The following is an 18,924-nucleotide window of genomic DNA, read 5'->3' as shown; positions in this document are numbered from 1 at the left end:
TGATGAATATAGTTGCAAAAATTCTCAATAAAATACTAGCAAACTGTATTCAACAGCACATTGAAAGGATCATACAGAATGATCATGTAAAATGTATATTTAGGGCATAATGATGGTTCAACATAAGCAAATCAACAAATGAGAAACACCACATTGATAGAATGAAACATAAATATAATGATAATCTCAAAAGCTGCATAAAGAGATTTTGACAAAATTCAGATTCTTTTCATGATTAGAACTCAACAAATTGGATGTAAAAGAAATGTAACACAACGTAATAAAGGCTATATATGACAAGTTCACAGCTAACATCCTACTTGATGGTGAAAGGCTGAAAGCTTTTTCTCCAAGATCAGGAACAAGAAAATGGTGCCCACTCTCACCATTCCTATTCAACATAGTATCAGAAGTCCTAGTCAAAGCAATCAGGCAAGAAAAAGAAGTAAGACATCCAAATTGGAAAAAAATGAAGTAAAACTGTTTGCAGATGATATGACCTTATATATAGACAGTCCTAAAGAATGCACCAAAAAACTCTTGGAACTAATAAATGAATTCATTAAAGTTGCAGGCTGAAAACCAAAATACAAAAATCAGTTGCATTTCTATAACTAACAATGAACTATCCAAAAAACAAACAAAGAAAACCATCCGATTTACAACAGTATCAAAAACAATAAAATACTCAGGAATAAATTTAACCAAGGAGGTAAAAGATCTCTAAACTGAACACTGTAAAACACTGATGAAAGAAACTGAAGAAGACACAAGTAAGTGAAAAAATATCCTGTGTACATAGGTCAGAATTAATATTACCAAAATGCCCATACGACTCAAAACACAGATTCAAGGTACAGATTCTATCGATGCAATGTAATCTACAGATTCAATGTAATCCCTATCAAAATTCCAAAGGCATTCTTTATATATAGAAAAGAAATCCTATAATTTATATGGAACCACAAAAGACACCAAAGAACCAAAGTATCTTGAGAAATAAGAATAAACATGGAGACATTACACTTTCTGACTTCAGTCTATACTACAAAGATAAAATAATCAAAATGGTATGATACTGGCATAAAAACAGACACATAGATCAAAAGTCCAGAATCAAGAGCCCAGAAATAAATTCTGGCACATTCAGTTTACTAATATTTGACAAGGAAACAGGGAATACTCAATGGGGAGAGGTTAATCTCTTTAATAAAATGCATTGGGGGAAAAAAGAAACACAAAAGACACACAAAAGGAAGACACTGGAATGTTTTCTTAAACCATACACAAAAATTAACTCAAAATGGAATGGAAATCATATGGGCCATATGATTTCAGGTCTATTGCAAATCAATGTACCTGAAATCATAAATCCCTAGAAGAAAACATAGAGGAAAAACCTCCCTTGGCAACAACATTTAGATATGGCAACAAAACACATAGTAAAAAAAAACAAAAATAAATAAGCAGGACTACATCAAACTGAAAACTTCAGTACAGAAAAAGAAAATCAAAAAAATGAAAAGGCAATCAATCTATAGAATGGGAGAAAATATTTATGAACTATCTGATGAGGTGTTAATATAAAAAATACACAAGGAACTCATACAACTCAATAGCAAAAAAACAAATAATCCAATTAAAAATGGACAAAGAACCTGTCTAGACATTTTTCCAAAGAAGACATACCCATAGCCCACAGACATCCAAGAAGATGCTCAACATCACTAATCATCCGGGAAATGCAAATCAAAGCCACAATGAGATATCACCTCATACCAGTTAGAATAGCTATTATCAAAAAGATAAAAGACAATAAGTGCTGGCAAAAATGCAAAGAAAAGAGAACTTTTGTGCACTGTTGATAAGAATGCAAATTGGTACATTCACTATGGAAAATGGTAGGTTCAGAGGCTCCCAAAAAAATTAAAAATAGAATTACCATATGATCTAGCAATCCTAATTCTGGGTATATATATCTAAAGAAAATGAAATCATTATCTAAAAGATAGTTATCTGCACTCCCATGTTCACTGCAGCATTATTCACAGTAGCGAAGACACGGAAACAACCTAAGTGTCCATGGACAGATGAATGGATAAAGAAAATGTGGTATATATAAACAATAGGATATTACTCGGCCATAAAAATTAAGGAAATCCTGCCATTGCTAACAACATGGACGGACCCTGAAGGCATTACGCGAAGTGAAATAATTCAGACAGAGAAAAATACTGAGTGATCTCCCTTACATATAAATTTTAAAAGCCAAACCTGTAAAAAATAGGAGTAGTGATTGCCAAGAGGGGGACGAGGAAATAAGATGTTTGTCAACAAGCACACACTGCCAGTTACAAGATAAGAAAGTCCTGGGGAGCTGATGTATAGCATGGCGACTATAGTTAACAATACTGTGTAATATATTTGAAAACTGCGAAGAGAGTAAATATTAAATGTTTTCACCACAAGAAAAGAAAAAAGAAAAATGGTAACTATGTCAAGTGATGGATGTCTTAACTAGCCTTATTAGGTAATCATTTATGCAATACATTCATGAAATAAATCACATCATACACCTGGAATTTACATGATTTTATACACAATTATAGGTCCATAAAGCTGGGGGGAAATAAAATTTTTAAATAGTAATTTTTTTTTGTAAGTGACAATAGGGCCAAACCTTCAATCCTAACTGGGCTGCTAAAGAAATGTGCATCTGTCTAAACCGACCTCTCTATCATGGAAGAGCTTGGACGGTCATATAAGATAGTCTGACATACTATTTTGTTCCTTAAGTCCAACCAAGAGCACAGTAGATTCCTAAGGGCTTGGGAATCTTACTAATATACTCCATACTAATTTAACAGTCACGGAGTATCTACTACAGATGAGGCATAAGAAGAACACTGCAAACAGCACTGAGAGAAGATTCTGCATCCAGAACAATTTTACTTTGAAGCTGAGTCAATCTAGTAGTGAATGCTGTCGCTACCCACAAGATTGCTTTTACTAAGCCAGGGGGTCCATCCCCAAATTGCTGTTTGAGTGTTGGCTGTTCAGAGTTCAGAGCTGACCCCTGTTTTCTACGAGAGCTGCTTGCTGATAGAAACTACCTGGCTTGGGAGGTCACACCCTCCTATCCTCCATTCCAAAATCCTCCTCTGCAATCCCCAACCAAAGACTGACTGAAGCCACCAAAGGCTGGTCGCCTTGCCTCAGGGCGCGATAACCCCCCTGCAGTTTACACTTGAGGACTTCCTCCCAATGGCTCAGGCCAAGGCTATGGCTGTCTCTGTGACCACATCCTCCTTCAGCTCTATCCATCTCCCTACCCTGCCTCCCTCACTTCCGTGCAGGGTTTTTTCTAAAGAGCACTTCCTCAATAAATTACAAGCAACCAAATCCCTATTTCAGATTCCACTTCTGGAAAACATGGACCTAAGACACTGATTTCACTCACTATCTAGGGAGCTAAAGGAAGTCAAAACTTTCGTAGACTGATTCTTGTGGTTTATAATCACTGATAAAGATAAGTATTATTATTATTATTAATATTATTGTCATTATTTTGCATATCTAGATCTCTTGGTATTCTGTAGACAACACATTGTTTGTCCATAAATGTAATTCCAAAGGTATCATTAATTTTTTTATAAAAATTGAATTATGAAATTACTTCCCATCTGATGTATGATGCATTTAATATAGTCTAACTCCTAAATCTGACTTTATTTCTCAGGCTATGGGAGGAAAAAAAGTGCTGAATCTGATCTGGTCTGATGCGAAATATAAATCAAAACAGAACAAACAAACAAACAAACAAAAAAAAAAACAGAACAAACATATATCAGAAAGAAAAATGTCAGGAAAAATGGTTTTCTCCAGGCATAATTCAATAAAAGAAGCATAATAAACAAACCCAAACCCTATAATTCGCTAGTGCTGCTACTGGCCTAATTCTCTAGCATTTACAAGTGGGTCATAGAAAATCATTTTTGGTCAAAGAGGGAAAACAAAATCAGTTATCTTTACATTTCATTCTTCAAACTGGGTAGAGTGAGTGTTACATAACTGTTGGTGGTCCAGCTAGCCATGAAAATAAGAGTTCTATGAAGTCTACTTGGGCAAAGGGAGCCAGGACTGCTGCGGTGGTTGCCTAGAAGATGGCTTCCTCCGGTGGCTGTGCTGCCTTTTCCCTTTTCAGACCCCATAAAAGGTAAAGATCTTCATGATCTAAGAGTGCTTATTATAGTAGTGAATATCAACTAATATTCCACATCAAACAGTCCCCATTATCCCATCATTTAAAAGAAAAATAAAAGGTATATGGATGAAGATACACTGCCCTCCAATATATTCTTCTGCCTAAAAACTTAACTAACATATAACAAGGAAGCTCTTATTCCCTAAGGTCAGAATTTGAAAAGTAGGATATTTCACAATACTCAGTCTATATTTTCCCCATGGACATCTTTAGTTCATTCTTATGTCTTCAATTAGCATCTTAATTTTTAAAAATCCACAAAAACGAAACTATACATAGCAACCATTCATTCCAAAAACTAATTTTAATGGGTGAATTATAGGTTCCATCTATTTCTTAACGTCTGAGGACTGAAAGCTCCCCACATCTAAATGGTAATTATAAATAATTCACTACCTCCGAAGCACAAGGTGAAATGGACACTCACCGCCAGGAACACTGTACCAAGCAGCACCATTGGTTGTTCCATCTATGAAGCTGCTGTCATCATCGTTCTTGCGACACGGTGGCCGATTGGGGTCAGACATGGGTGGGTTAAAAGAGGAATATGCCCGAGCCAAGCTTTGGAAAATGGCATCATCTGGGCAGGAGCTATATTCATGAGCACTCCCTAGAAAACAAACCCACAGGATTAAAGAAATCAATTTAGACCAAAGAGCTCTGCGTGTTTTCCAAAGAGTGATTCAGTGTTGTCTCTTGCTGATATATTTTCTTTCTAGAAGAGTTTATTTATTTATTTATTTATTTGACGGATTGAGAGAGAGAGCAGCAGAGGGAGAAGGAGAAGCAGACTCCCCGCTGAGCAGGAAGGCCCATGCAGGACTCCAGCCCAGGATTTGCGATCATGACCCTGAGCAGACGAGCCACCCAAGCACCCTCTTGCTGGCTTTTTTTTAATTTTTAAGCAACATCACTATGGAAAATAAGTGATGGTCTAAGTGCTCAACAATTACACTTAGTATGTAAGTGCTATATGATTCCATTCCATACCACAATGTAGAAATTGGGTAGAATAGGACATCCTACTTAGTATCTGAAAGCTTCACAAGAAAAGGTGAAAGTTCATCATAAACTAGACCTGAGAAAACAGAAAGGAGATTTCCACTGTCAGAATTTTTAATTTTAAAAAATGTGACCTCTGAGTGCCTGGGTGGCTCAGTCAGTTAAGTGGCTGCCTTCTGCTCAGGCCATGATCCCGGGTGGGGCTTCCCTGCTTAGCTGGGAGTCTGCTTCTCACTCTGCTTATGCTCACACGTGCTCTCTCTCTCAAATAAATAAATAAAATCTTTTTAAAAATAATAATAAAATAAAAATAAAGTAAAAAAATAAAAATGTGGGTGCCTGGGTGGCTCAGTGGGTTAAGCCTCTGCCTTCAGCTCAGGTCATGATCCCAGGGTCCTGGAATCGAGCCCCGCATCGGGCTCTTTGCTCAGCAGGGAGCCTGCTTCCTCCTCTCTCTTCTGCCTGCCTCTCTGCCTACTTGTGATCTCTGTCTGTCAAATAAATAAAACCTTAAAAAAATAAAATAAAATAAAATAAATAAAAAATGTAACCCCATAGCCACCATGCATCATTTTCACACATACTTTTTGGTATTCGAGTTTTAAAGTTTAAAAAAAATCCCCCAGGGGCGCCTGGGTGGCTCAGTGGGTTAAGCCTCTGCCTTCATTCAGCTCAGGTCATGATCTCAGGGTCCTGGGATCGAACCCCACATCAGGCTCTCTGCTCAGCGGGGAGCTTGCCTCCCCCTCTCTCTGCCTGCTGCTCGGCCTGCTTGTGATCTGTCAAATAAATAAATAAAATCTTAAAAAAAAAAAAATCTCCCATGTGTAATATGGAAATAAATTATATTTTGATACACTGTAGTCTTCTTCATATATGATAAAATATGCTAGGTTTTTAAATTTCCTAGGTATTGACAAAGTACAAAATCTCTAAATTTTAATGATGTTTCACCAAAGACTTTTTTCAAGGCTCAAAGTTTCCAATATCTAAAATTATCATCATGTGCTTGCAAAGAACGAATTCTTCAAAGGCCCCCTGAGAACCCATCCAAAGTGGGAAATTCGCTGGAGCAACAAAAAGTAAGTTGAAAATAACTATCTGGCTAAAGCTTGCTGTGCCTGAAATTTAACTAAAACGAGTTCAAGAAAGTCAAAGCACCAGTTCCTCTCCCTGACACCACTAGAAAGAGTCCCAAATGCAAAAGCAGGAGTGCATGGTAAGACACGGAGAGACCACACAGGCCCTGATCAAGCTCCAAAAAGACCGCTTTCATTTTTAAGTCCTCTTGTACACAAACTGCATAATTTCCATTATCTCTTGATTCTACCTGGGTCCACGAGTGACCAAGTTCATGACCTCTGTTTTCTCCCTTTCTCTTACATTCCATCACAATCATATTCCTCGTCCACTAAACTTACTAAAACGTTATAGTCTTTTTCTGCCAAATATTATTATTATAATATTTATATATACATATATAATATTTATAATAACCAATCCCACATGAAATAAACCTACGTCCTTCTCTAGGCAAAATCGTTTAATGGCCAGTTCCTTAAAAGAGTATTATAGAAATCATCCTATAAACCAGCACAAAGCAATTATAAACCTTGAACCATTAGAGAAGCAGGAAGGACACCTACCAGTCCTCGTCTCGTCATAGGGGTAATTGGCCACAAGGTCTCCGCCGTGGAGATTGGCTGAGAGCACAAAAGGAATATCCATAATCCAGTGAATAACCGCCTTAGTCTCAGGAGCGAGCTGTATTAAAGATTAGAGAGTAGAAGGGTTATACACTTGGTTATCACTGGTGGGAGCGCTCAGCAGGAAAGACAGAAAAGAAAAAAACAACAATAAGGTGAAAGCTGGTCATAGGTCTTCTCTCAAATGCTTTGTGGTTGTGGTCATAAAAATAAAAAAGCTTCCAGTAAGAGCAGCATTTCCATCTCTATCTTTCTCACTTACAATAAAACATATTTCAATAGTGTTTGAATTTCCTTAAATGTTTTACTTTTGTGAGCTGCCAGATTTTCTCTCTCTCTCTCTCTCTCTTTTTTTTTTTTTTTTTAGCTTTTTTCTCTTTGAAACTTAAAAACCATCATGCAAATCACTTACAAATTCTGGGACACTTCCATCTGATCTTTGTTAATAACAGCTAAGAGTAAGACAAAGAGGAAAGAAAATAGTTGGGACTGAAGAACAAGGTTCTTTCTCCACAGTGGTTGAGCTCTAGAAATGTATGACAGATTTTATTTCTTTTGTTACTAATTATTATTATTATTTATTATCTTCTTTTGTGGCTTACTATTTTTCCAATTCCCTCCAAGTACCTCTAACATTGTCCCTACAAAAAAATACTAAATTGGGTCTCTTTGAAAACTCACTATAAAACAACACCTTACTTTGGGAAAGCCATCTTAAACAAAGGCAGAAGTTTCAGAAATTCATTTTGCCTTAATTTAATGACTCACAGCACTTCATATCCTGGTAGCAAAACAAAAGAGGAAAGAAATTTATACCAAAGAATCCATCTGGAGCCAGACACGTGATTCATATGATGAGGTTTTAATAGTAACTAGAAAGACTCTTAATCCCCCAAGTACCTTATTGATCTTAAAAAAAAAAAAAAAAAATTCCTGGAGCTGTGATTCATATTCTTCTTTGGGATGGAAAATTTAACAGCAGCAGAAGGGTGTGATGGTTACGAGATCTTGTATTTCTGTACCCCTATTCAGTTTCAGTTGTGAGCTTCACAGTATCCCCATTGGATAGGCAATGATTTCATGCCCTTTTCACAGGAAAGAATCTAGGGATTCACCATGTTAATAACATGTCCAAGTTCACACAACTGAGAACTCAAATCCAGTCTATAAAACTATAAAGTCCATGTTTTTTTCAGTTGATATATAGCTTGATACATTAATGTATAAAATCTATTTTTCATGTAAGGGAACTTATAATCTTGAAAAAGTGTGATTTAGAATACGGTGTTGTTTTTATTATTTATTTGATTGGTTTATCTCATTCTTCCTATAAAAAAATGTCTACTGTTGAAAATGTAAAGGAGACAAACACAAAGAAAGAAGATTAAAGTGACCCATAAGTGTACCATCTAAAGATATAAACTGCTAACATTTATATGTATCCTTTTCAGTCTTTTCCCAATGCACTAATGTAATTTTTTACATGTGATAATTTGTGTATAATTTGTATGAGAACCTTTTTCATTTCATAATGGGTAACAAATACTTTTTCATGCTGTCAAACAGCCTTCTAAGTTAATAGGTTAATGGCTGAATAGTATCCAATATATGGATATATCTTTTTTTTTTAAGATTTTATTTATTTATTTGACAGAGAGAGATCACAAGTAGGCAGAAAGGCAGGCAGAGAGAGAGAAGAGGAAGCAGGCTCCCTGCTGAGCAGAGAGCCTGATGCAGGACTTGATCCCAAGACCCTGAGATCATGACCTGAGCCGAAGGCAGCGGCTTAACCCACTGAGACACCCAAGCGCCCTGGATATATCATTCTTAATCATGAAAAAATAATAGCCAATACTTACTAAACATTTTCTGTGGTTTTTTTTTTTTTTAAATCTGTCATGTTGACACATGACAAATTAGAATTTTTTTAACTGTACATTCTTTGATTAACCAATAAAACTAGAACCATTTTTGTATGTTTAGTAACCATTTATGTTTAGTCTTCAGTGACATATTTATACATGGTTTAATTGATTTTTCTATTGAAATGTTGATCTCTTGCTAATTTGCAAGGGTTGCTTACTTAGTAAAAACACTAACCTTCTATATTATAGATATTTTCTGAGTTTGTCATTTGTCTTTCAAATTCAGTTTTTTCAATTTAATAACAATAATAATTAAAATACAAAATATTAAGATATTTATGTTGTCAAATCTACTGATCTTTTCTTTATGGTCTCATTTGCTTTCGTATTTTATTCATTCATTCAATAACTATTAAGTGGCCACCAGGTGCCAATTTTTCTATATAAGGGATTCAGAAAGTTCTATCTCCCTCCCAAAATTATATATTTACCAAAGTTTTCTTTTTGTAAGTTCAGACTTTTTATATATAGATTTTATGTTGCTCTAGGCTGATATTTGTGAGATGAATTTATCTCAATTTCATTTATTGAATTATCCTTTCTTTCCACAATGAGCTGAAAAACTCCCTTATGATATACTCTTATACATACTTAAATTTGTTTCTAGAATTCAAATTAATTTAAATTAAATCCAGCTTAAGTTTTGATTTAAATCAACCTTAAAATAACTAATACAGAACATTTCATCAGAAACGGTCTTTAATCCAAAAAATGCATATGCTTTTCTTCGTAATGAATTTATGATTTATTAGGCTCAACTGCTAAAAAAAAATGGCAATAATATTATATGATATGAGTTTAATACATTCTTTTATATTCTGTTCAAAGTTTTCCTTGTAGTATTGAATTTCTTTCCAATCCTCTCCCTTGAACATCCCCTTCTTTCCTCCTATTTACTCAAACCTATGGTAGGTACTGGTAAGTATCTCAATGAGTTCAGAAGAGACAGAAATCTCTGTGGTTTGGAAGATCATGGAAGATTTTTGGAAGGAAGTGAAACTCTACTAGGCCTTGGGAAAAAAATCAGGTAGGCTTTGGATAAGTGGAAAAGAGAGGAGAAGAAAGAAAGAAAGAAAGAAAGAAAGAAAGAAAGAAAGAAAAGGAAAGAAAAGAAAGAAAAAAAGAAAAAAAAAAGAAAAGAAAAGAAAAGAAAAAGAAAAAAAAGAAAAAAAAAGAAAAGAAAAGAAAAAAAAGAAAGAAAGAAGGCTTCGGGGAAAGCAAGCAAGCACTGCCTCGGGCAAAGGATTGGTTTGAGTGGGAGCTCACAGGCAAAGCCCTTACAGGGGCAGACTGTGCTTTTGGATTTATTATTCACCTAAAAGTGTTCAGAACAGTGTGCATGTATGCTCCCATATGTTTATAGATTAATACATGCCTTAAAAAAATAATTCTAAAGGAAACATTCCAAGATGTGAATGGTGGTCATTTAAGACTACAGGATAATGCATTCTTTTTCTCATCATCTATATTTACTTTATCTTTTTGTTCATAATAGCATAATAATTTTGTAATATAACATTTTTTTAAAAACTCTTTTGGAACAAAGATCCAGTCCTGAATACACGAAGTCATATTCAGCTATTAGGTTTAGCCTACTGCTAATTCTTATATATACACTTCCTAATATACATGTTACTGATATATTCAAAAGCAAGCAAGTAAATTCCACAATTTGACAAATTAAATACAGTTTGTCTCTAGCTACTAAAAGAACTTTTTAGGCTGACTAAATGCTGAGATCCCCTAGGTACTGTAATTATATATTTAAGTAATCTATAGAGAAGCCTCTGGAACATCTCGAGATTGAGCCCCAAGAGAATCTAGAGCCAATTATGACCTATCTTTTTTTTTTTTTAATATTTTATTTATTTGAAAGACAGAGATCACAAGCAGGCAGAGAGGCAGGCAGAGAGAGAGGGGGAAGCAGGCTCCCCGCTGAGCAGAGAGCCCGGTGCGGCGCTCGATCCCAGGACCCTGGGATCATGACCTGAGCCTAAGGCAGAGGCTTTAACCCCCTGAGCCACCCAGGTGCCCCTATGACCTATCTTTAAAATTTCCATTTAAAGACTGTAAATATAGCTTAAATTTATTTTCTATAACTAGATGGCTTTGGCTCTTAAAATATATTAAAGCCATGTTTATTTCCATTTCTTCACAAGACAAGCATAAGTAGTTTAATAAGTTGTTTGACTCATTTTAATCGACTCCATTTTCAAGCAATCCAGGCCAAGGAGCCCAAGAACAGATGAGAAAAGACAGCAGGAAAAACTCCAGGACAGCAAGGGAGAGCTTTTATTCAGAGGTTCAGAAGAACAAGGAAAGTCTCTGGAACACGTGGTAGAAATGCAGATGCCATTTCATTACCCATTGTCACAGCATACACACCCCAGACTTCCTGAATCTACATTCATAAGTCTGCATTTTTAACCCCAAATTCCTACAAAGCTTGAAATTTTAAAAACCACTCTCAGGACAGATTGGTGGTGGCCAGAGACAGTTGGGGGTGGGGCAGCAATGGGGAAGGAAAGGAGTAAAGGTGGTCAAAAGGTATCACTTCCAGTTATAAAAGAAGTCATGGGGATGTGATGTACAACACGGTGACTACAGTTAAAAATACTGTATTCTAGGGGCACCTGGGTGGCTCAGTGGGTTAGGCCGCTGCCTTCGGCTCAGGTCATGATCTCGGGGTCCTGGGATCGAGTCCCGCATCGGGCTCTCTGCTCAGCAGGGAGCCTACTCCCCTCCCTCTCTCTCTCTGCCTGCCTCTCTACCTACCTGTGATCTCTCTCTGTCAAATAAATAAATAAAATCTTTAAAAAAAAAAAATACTGTATTCTATATTTGAAGTTACTAAGAGAGTAGACCTTAAATGTTCTGTCACGGGCACCTGGGTGGCTCAGTGGGTTAGGCCGCTGCCTTCAGCTCAGGTCACGATCTCAGGGTCCTGGGATCGAGTCCCGCATCGGGCTCTCTGCTCAGCAGGGAGCCTGCTTCCTCCTCTCTCTCTCTCTGCCTGCCTCTCTGCCTACTTGTGATCTCTCTCTCTGTCAAATAAATAAATAAAATCTTTTAAAAAAAAAATGTTCTGTCACAAGAAAACAATTACAACTATGTATGGTGACTGATGGTAACTACACTTAAGATGGTGATCATTTCACAATATATACAAATACCAAATCATTACGCTGTACATCTGAAATTAATTGTATTTTATATGTCAACTGTATCTCCATAAAAATAAAACAAAATATAGAAGCTACAGAAAGGGATATAGAAACTGAGAAGGGGGAGCAAGAAAAGGCAAGATGTGTGATAACATTCCCGAAATGCCTGCGACATGTCTCCTACTGGGCAGCACCTAAACACAGTCTCAGTCTTAATGACAAAGATGGAAAAAGGAGAAGATAAACCAGACATGAATAATACCATTCCAGGATTATTATGCAGGTTTACTGAAGACTTAGTCTAATGTAAACAAACATTGATTCTGTTCCAGAAAAGAGACTTAACTTAAATTTTTATGTATTTCTCTTTAGTTTACCTTCACCCAGAAAAAGTATTGGCATTGAGATATTTTTATATCTCTAATTAAAGCTCTAATTTGGGGGGTGCATATGGGTGGCTCAGTCAGTTAAGCAGCAGAATCTTGATCTTTTTATTTTTATTAGTATTATTTTTAAAGGTTAAAAATTAAATTAAAATTTAAAAAAATTAAAAGATTATTTGTATTATTATTTTAATTTATTTTGTTTATTTATTTGAGAGAGACAGTAAGACAGGGAGTGGGAGAGGAAAAAGCAGGTTCCCCGCTGAACAGAAAGCCCTATGCAGGGCACGATCCCAGGACTCTGGGATCATGACCTGAGCCAAAACAGACACTTAATGACTGAGCCACCTAGGAGCCCCCAGAATCTTGACTTTGGCTCAGGTCATGATCTCAGGGTACTGGGATAGAGCCCTGCTTCAAGCTCTGTGATCAGTGGGGAGTCTGCTGGAGATTCTCTCCCTCTCCCTTTGCCCCTCCCCCACATGCTCCCTTGCACACACTCTCTCTCTAAAATAAATAGATCTCTAAAAAAGTTCTAATTTTTTTAAGTACCATGAGCATATGTCTTTTTTAATTTTATTTTTTTCAGTGTTCCAAGATTCACTGTTTATGTACCACACCAGTGCTCCATGCAATACATGCCCTCCTTAATACCCACCACCAGCATATATCTTTTAAATAAGTGTTGCTTACCCTAGAAATAAGAAAACACCTAACACCACGGTTCTGCAAATATTACACAGGTTCTGCTGGGGAAGAAGAAAGTGGTGCAGATGGAAAGTGTATGGCACTGCACAAAGGCTACCCAACAGATGTCCCCTGAACATGAGTTTATTCCATAGATTCTTCTATGCAAGGTAGCAGGCATTATTTGTCCCATTTCTTGGATTTAATGGAGAAGCATAGACAGCTTAATGTAAGCAACGGGGAGAGCCTGCCTGCTGATATCAGCACTGGGCTTCCACAGTGGTTTTTCATTTCTGCCTTTCCCTCACAGCTTACCACATAGGACTGCCCTCTCTTTACCTCTGGTTAAGAAAAAAAAAAAAGACCGTCTTCTCTCCTTCCAGCTCTCCCTTCATCCAAGAAAACTGCACCAGAGGCTGAGAAATTACAAATGTGTCTGTGACTCAGAAGCAGAAATGTTTAAGTCACTCACTAATCAGGTTCTACTAGAATCCTCAGCCCCTGGCAGCCCTTTTCTGAGACCAGTTTCCACTTGTTGGCTTAGCCGAAGTTTCTGGAAGGAATCCTAAATATAGGCAGGAAAGTTATAGGAACCTTACACAGATAATCCAGGACCCTCCCTATCTCCTGGATCCTCTACCTAGTCCCCAACCGCATGATGAATGCTTGTCTGGAACTCCAGCTGTGGATTTTCAGATACTGTGACTTGCTTGCCAGGCTGGACTGCATTCATTCATAACAGGTTTTCAGCCTACTATGTGTCAGACTCAAATATAAACCATAATTCTTGCAACCAAAAAACTGAATTCTAGAACTAAAAGAGAAAATAGCTATAGAAATAATAATAACAAGCACAGTTTTATATAGCTATAAGCACCAGATTGGAAATATTTTTAAAGAATGGAAGGGAAGCTTAACAGGATCTGTCTGGAAGAGCAGAAGGCTTCACAGAGGAGATGACATGGAAGCAAAGGGAAGAACATTCTAGATGGTTGGAACAACACATATGAAGACACAAAATTACTAGAAAATGCTTTTCTTAGGGAGCAAAAAGGAGTTGGTGGACTGGAGTCCACAGATTATCAGAGCCAGATTAAGGAGTAGGTCAGCCAGCAGCTGCCAGGGGCCAAGGGAAACTTGAATGGTGTTAGCACTATAATAAAATGGAGAAATGGTACTTTCCACATCCTCACTTGGGAAAGGTACAAAAAGGAGTTGATGAACCAGAGCCGAATTGCCTGGAAACACAGAAGAGGAATGGAGAGCTGCCAACAGCAGTTCTTCTCCACCTTTCCTCCATGATGGCTCTAGATCTCTCCAAGTAATTGAAAACAGTGTTCAAACAATATTGGTTTGAAGGGGCATGAAATGTTTAGTGGATATGTCAATGCACCCATCTAACTCTAAGGTACATAACACAGAGTCCCGAGCAATTTTGCCAAAATGGTAATAATAGTTGTAGGTCCTGACTTCAAACACTTTATATATATTAACTCACTCAAGCCTTACCCCAAGGGGGTAGATCGTCATTGAGTATTATCATCTCCATACTGCAGCAGAAGCAGCAGAAGCACACAGTGGTTAAATAACTTTCCAAAACTCAGGTAGCAAATATGGAGCCAGGCTGCCCCCAGAGTCTCCAGACGACTAAACCATCACATAATTCTGACATACTGAGTTTTCACTTTATCCTCTGGGCAGTGGAGAACTGGCAAGGTTTTTTTAAGCAACGGAGCAGTAATTTGTGCAGGAAGATCACTCTCAAGGGATTCGAGAAGATTGAACAGAGTTGGGAAAGGCTGAACCCAAAACAAGAAGAGGGAACTGCTGGTACTCAGGAGCAAGAGACAGTGGGGGCCTGAACCAAGCAGTGGAATGAGTTTGCAGAAGAGGAGAGACTGAAGAAGCTTTAGAGCCTTCAGATCACTGAGATCCTCCAACTGATTGCTGGTGGTGATGACAGTAATGGAAAAACCAAGGCTTTGATCATAGAATAAGAGAAAACACTCTTTTCTTATGGAAAATGTTTGGTTTTGAGGCCCTGCATGTCCTCGCCAGATGAAGAGACTCAGTGAGCCAGTAAAATAGAGAAAGAACTCCACAGGAGATCCAGAGCTGGAGAGATGGATCTGTAGAGAAAGAGATAAGGGTAACAAATGGGATCTTGAAGGCCAGCACTTAGCCAAGGTAGGGGAAGCAGGGAAAGAAGCTGAGCAGTAACTGGAAAGGCAGTAGAAGGATCAGGAGAAAGTAGAATTGTGCAAAGCAAAGAAAGAGAAGGTTCTAGAAAAGAAGAAAAAAAATCAACAATGTGAAATGCTGTGATGTGCTGATACAGGTCCTCTGAAAGGGCCATGAAGACATTCAAAGACACAACTAGGTTCCTTCCTCCTATCCCCTCCCCCTCCTCCTGTTCTCTAGACAGCCCCTGCCCAATTCCAGGGTGTCCAGCCATGACTTTCTAGGTGCGAGCTAACTATCCCACACATGCTTAACATTACTGCTACGTCCTCCATTATGATGAAGATATTAGAACATACTTCCTTAGGCTAGAGGAGGGAACCCAAGAAAACAATGTATTTTCCCTACCTTTGTGTTTTGATCCACAATCTTCTTCAGATTTTTCAACAGATGATTATTTGGACCACCTTCTTTCTCATTAACATAAACTATCCTATCCAGGTCTGGAAAGTTCCGATTCAGATCTATTCCCTGGGCATTGCTGCGACCCACAAACCAGTCCTTGAGCTCACCAGGCTAAAAAAATCAAGAAGAAAAATAATAAGTTATGTATTATTATTGTTACTATATAGTTAAGGTCTTCATTAATAAATTTTAAAATTGGAATTAATCATTTATTTTAATAATATCCTCTCAAAACTGAATTTTCACTCTTATTAACAAACACATGAAGGTATCAGACTTAAAGTATTTGTTATGGTAATTTCAAAAATATTTTCAATGAATAATATCTGGAATTTTAATGATAATTATATTTGAAAGATAATTATCATCAAACTACAAAAAAGATCTATATACATCAGTAATAGATGAGGCCTTTCAAAGCATATATCAGTCTATAGTTGGGTTTAAGTGAAATATTCATTGGCTCTGTAAATCACAGGAATCTATTTCTTAAATATTCCAAAGAATAAACTACTAAAGAAAATTGGAGGTTTAGAATGAGTTTAACATGAATTATGTACATATTAGTAAGATACCTTCCTCTTACAGTCTTTATGAAAAAATATGAGCTCTAGAACAAAGTTCAAGAGCTTTGTAAGTTGAGAAATTTCTGTTCAATTTTAAATCCTTCATTTCAGTAATGGTATAACCTAGATTTCCAAGACATTTAGCTACATTCCATAATGAATATTTTCTTGTTTTACTATTAAATTTTACATAATCTATGATATAGAGCTAATTCCCATATTCTTGAAGTTATATAAGCTCAGACCCTTTAGACTCCAAGGAATAAAAATCTACTACAGAAAATAACAATGATAATTTTTCGTCCATTGATCTTACAGATCAGAATATCACCTTAAAATAGTAAACAATTTAATTTTCTATGTTATTAGAATTTTTCTAACTTTAGGAATTTTATCAGTGTTATTTACAGAAATCCTGTTTGGGTTTCTTACAATGTCAAACTGTCACATCACTGGATGTTTTATTTTTAAGGTAAAAATCAACTTCCTAACTATATATAAACATACCAATACCCCCATAAAATAAGAAAATCACTTCACGCTGTAGAAAACAATTACTGTTCTCCATGCCTGTGCAAACAAAAAGGGAACACACAGCACTAATCTTCTCTTAAAGTGTCATTACTTTCCAGCTTCTCTAACAGTTAAAATGTATGCACTTCATTTTAGAGGTAGGAGAGGATTTTGTTGGTGGCGGGGTTTTTTTTTTTTGTGTTTTGTGTTCTTTCCTTTTTTTTTTTTTAACTTTACTGATCATACATTGACAAGAATTAAACACCAGTGCAACATTGATCCGGCCAAAATTTTTCTTCATTGCTGTCAGTAGAGGGCGCTATGACATCATCTCTTTCAAAGACAGCACTAGCCTTACTCTTCAACACTTGGCAGTAGTCCTTTCAGTTTTTTAGGAAATTTACCTAGTCACAAACGTGGGTAAATTCAATATGATTTATTTAACAACAAAACAAATCATTAATTAAACATTGGCTGAGGCAAATTTCTCATTCGCAATCTGCTCTCACCCACCACCTCTTACCTTCTGAACTTTTTTTCTTAGCAGCAAGGTGATTAGGCGTATCACTTATATCCTCCCAGGCCTTGTCCGCAAGATTGATGTGAGTGCAGCATTACTTACCGACAAGCACACATGTTCAAACACAGAGTGAAGAGAGTGCTCCCTGCTCCGGGCTGGCTGGAACTCACCTGAGAGGCAGCCTTCTCAAAGCCGTCCGGGTTGAGGGAAGGCATGATGTGGATACGAGTGCTGTGGATCAGTTTAACAATTGTCTCATTGCCCTTTTGGTACTCGTTGCACAGGTATTGGGCCAGGAAAATGAGCAGTTCCCGTCCAACAGCCTCATTGCCGTGCATATTCCCAATGTATTTAAATTCAGGCTCACCTAAAAGAGCAAAAATAAATAGTATGGAGACATTTTCTATAGCTCCGAGTAGAAGACAAATGGCATCCAGTTACAAGTGTGCTGTATATCTACTAATTTACTTACTACACAGAGCTGACAGCTACTTCTCCCTCCGAATTGACATCCAAGAAATCTACTTTACTTATTTTTTTAAAGATTTTATTTACTTATTTAAGAGTGAGAGAGAGCACAAGGGAGTGAGAGAGAATGAAGAGAAGAAGACAGAGGGAGAAGACGACCCACCATGGAGCAGGGAGCCCGATGCGGGACTTGATCCCAGGACTCCAGGATCATGACCTGAGCCAAAGGCAGTTGCTTAACCAACTGAGCCACCTAAGAAATCTACTTTCAACGTCAAACTACTCCAGGGCACCTGGGTGGCTCAGTCAGTTAAGTGACTGCCTTTTGCTCAGGTCATGATCCCAAAGTCTTGGGATCAAGTCCTATGTCAAACTGCCTTTTTCAGCGGGTAACCTGCTTCTTCCTCTCCCTCTGTCCCTTCTCCTGGCTTGTGACCTCTCTCCCTCGCTCACTCTCTCAAAAATATAAAGAAAAATCTTTTTTAAATAATAGACTAATAAATAAATAAATAAATGTATGCCAAAATATTCCAAACACTTTTATCTTTCCAATTCTCCCTCCCCAGCTACCCACTTGTTAAGGACTGGATTATGTCTCCCCCAAATTGATATATTGAAGCCCTAACCTCCAATGTGACTGCATTTGGAGAATAGGGCCTTATAAGGAGATAATTAAAGTTAAATGAGATCATAAGGGTGGGACCCTAATTCTTACAAGATGAGAAAGAGACACCAGCAATATCTCTCCACACCTGGGTGGAGACCACCTATAAGCCAGGAAAATGGGGTCTCAGAAAACTGCCGTACTGGTACCTGGATCTTGGACTTCCAGCTTTCAGAACTGTGAAAAAATACATTTATTTTGTTTAAGTCACCCAGTTGGTGGTATTTTTGTTAGGACAGCCTGAGCAGACAAACATACCATCTCATCGTGAATAAATAATAATAATAATAATAATAATAATAATAATAATGCGTTGCATGCCTTCTATTGATTAAACACTGAACTTCACATTTTTCCTTATTTAGTCCTCACCAAACATCTGTAAGTGCTCATCAGTTTGATGAGCAAACTGAAGT

At 37.2% G+C, this 18,924-nt stretch overlaps 1 protein-coding gene across 2 annotated transcripts in view; it reads right to left on the bottom strand.

Moving 5' to 3' along the window:
* Positions 1-18,924, bottom strand: part of CPE (carboxypeptidase E) — a 108,837-nt gene that overhangs the window by 14,643 nt on the left and 75,270 nt on the right. Inside the window, exons 2-5 of one of the 2 annotated variants that reach the window (XM_045078286.1) lie at positions 17,547-17,743; positions 15,721-15,888; positions 6,909-7,030; positions 4,692-4,870 (exon numbers count right to left, since the gene is read on the bottom strand). In XM_045078286.1, the coding sequence (XP_044934221.1) occupies positions 4,692-4,870; positions 6,909-7,030; positions 15,721-15,888; positions 17,547-17,743 (666 nt within the window). Of the gene's footprint in view, positions 1-4,691; positions 4,875-6,908; positions 7,031-15,720; positions 15,889-17,546; positions 17,744-18,924 lie in introns of both variants that reach the window. The other variant, XM_004779541.3, reaches the window with a different exon arrangement.

This window comes from Mustela putorius, unplaced genomic scaffold, assembly GCF_011764305.1.
Source record: "Mustela putorius furo isolate JIRA1106 unplaced genomic scaffold, ASM1176430v1.1 tig00000242_pilon_pilon_pilon, whole genome shotgun sequence".
NCBI lineage: Eukaryota > Metazoa > Chordata > Mammalia > Carnivora > Mustelidae > Mustela > Mustela putorius.
Note: the sequence above shows the minus strand (reverse complement) of the source record. Positions and strands in the feature narration are given on the sequence as shown.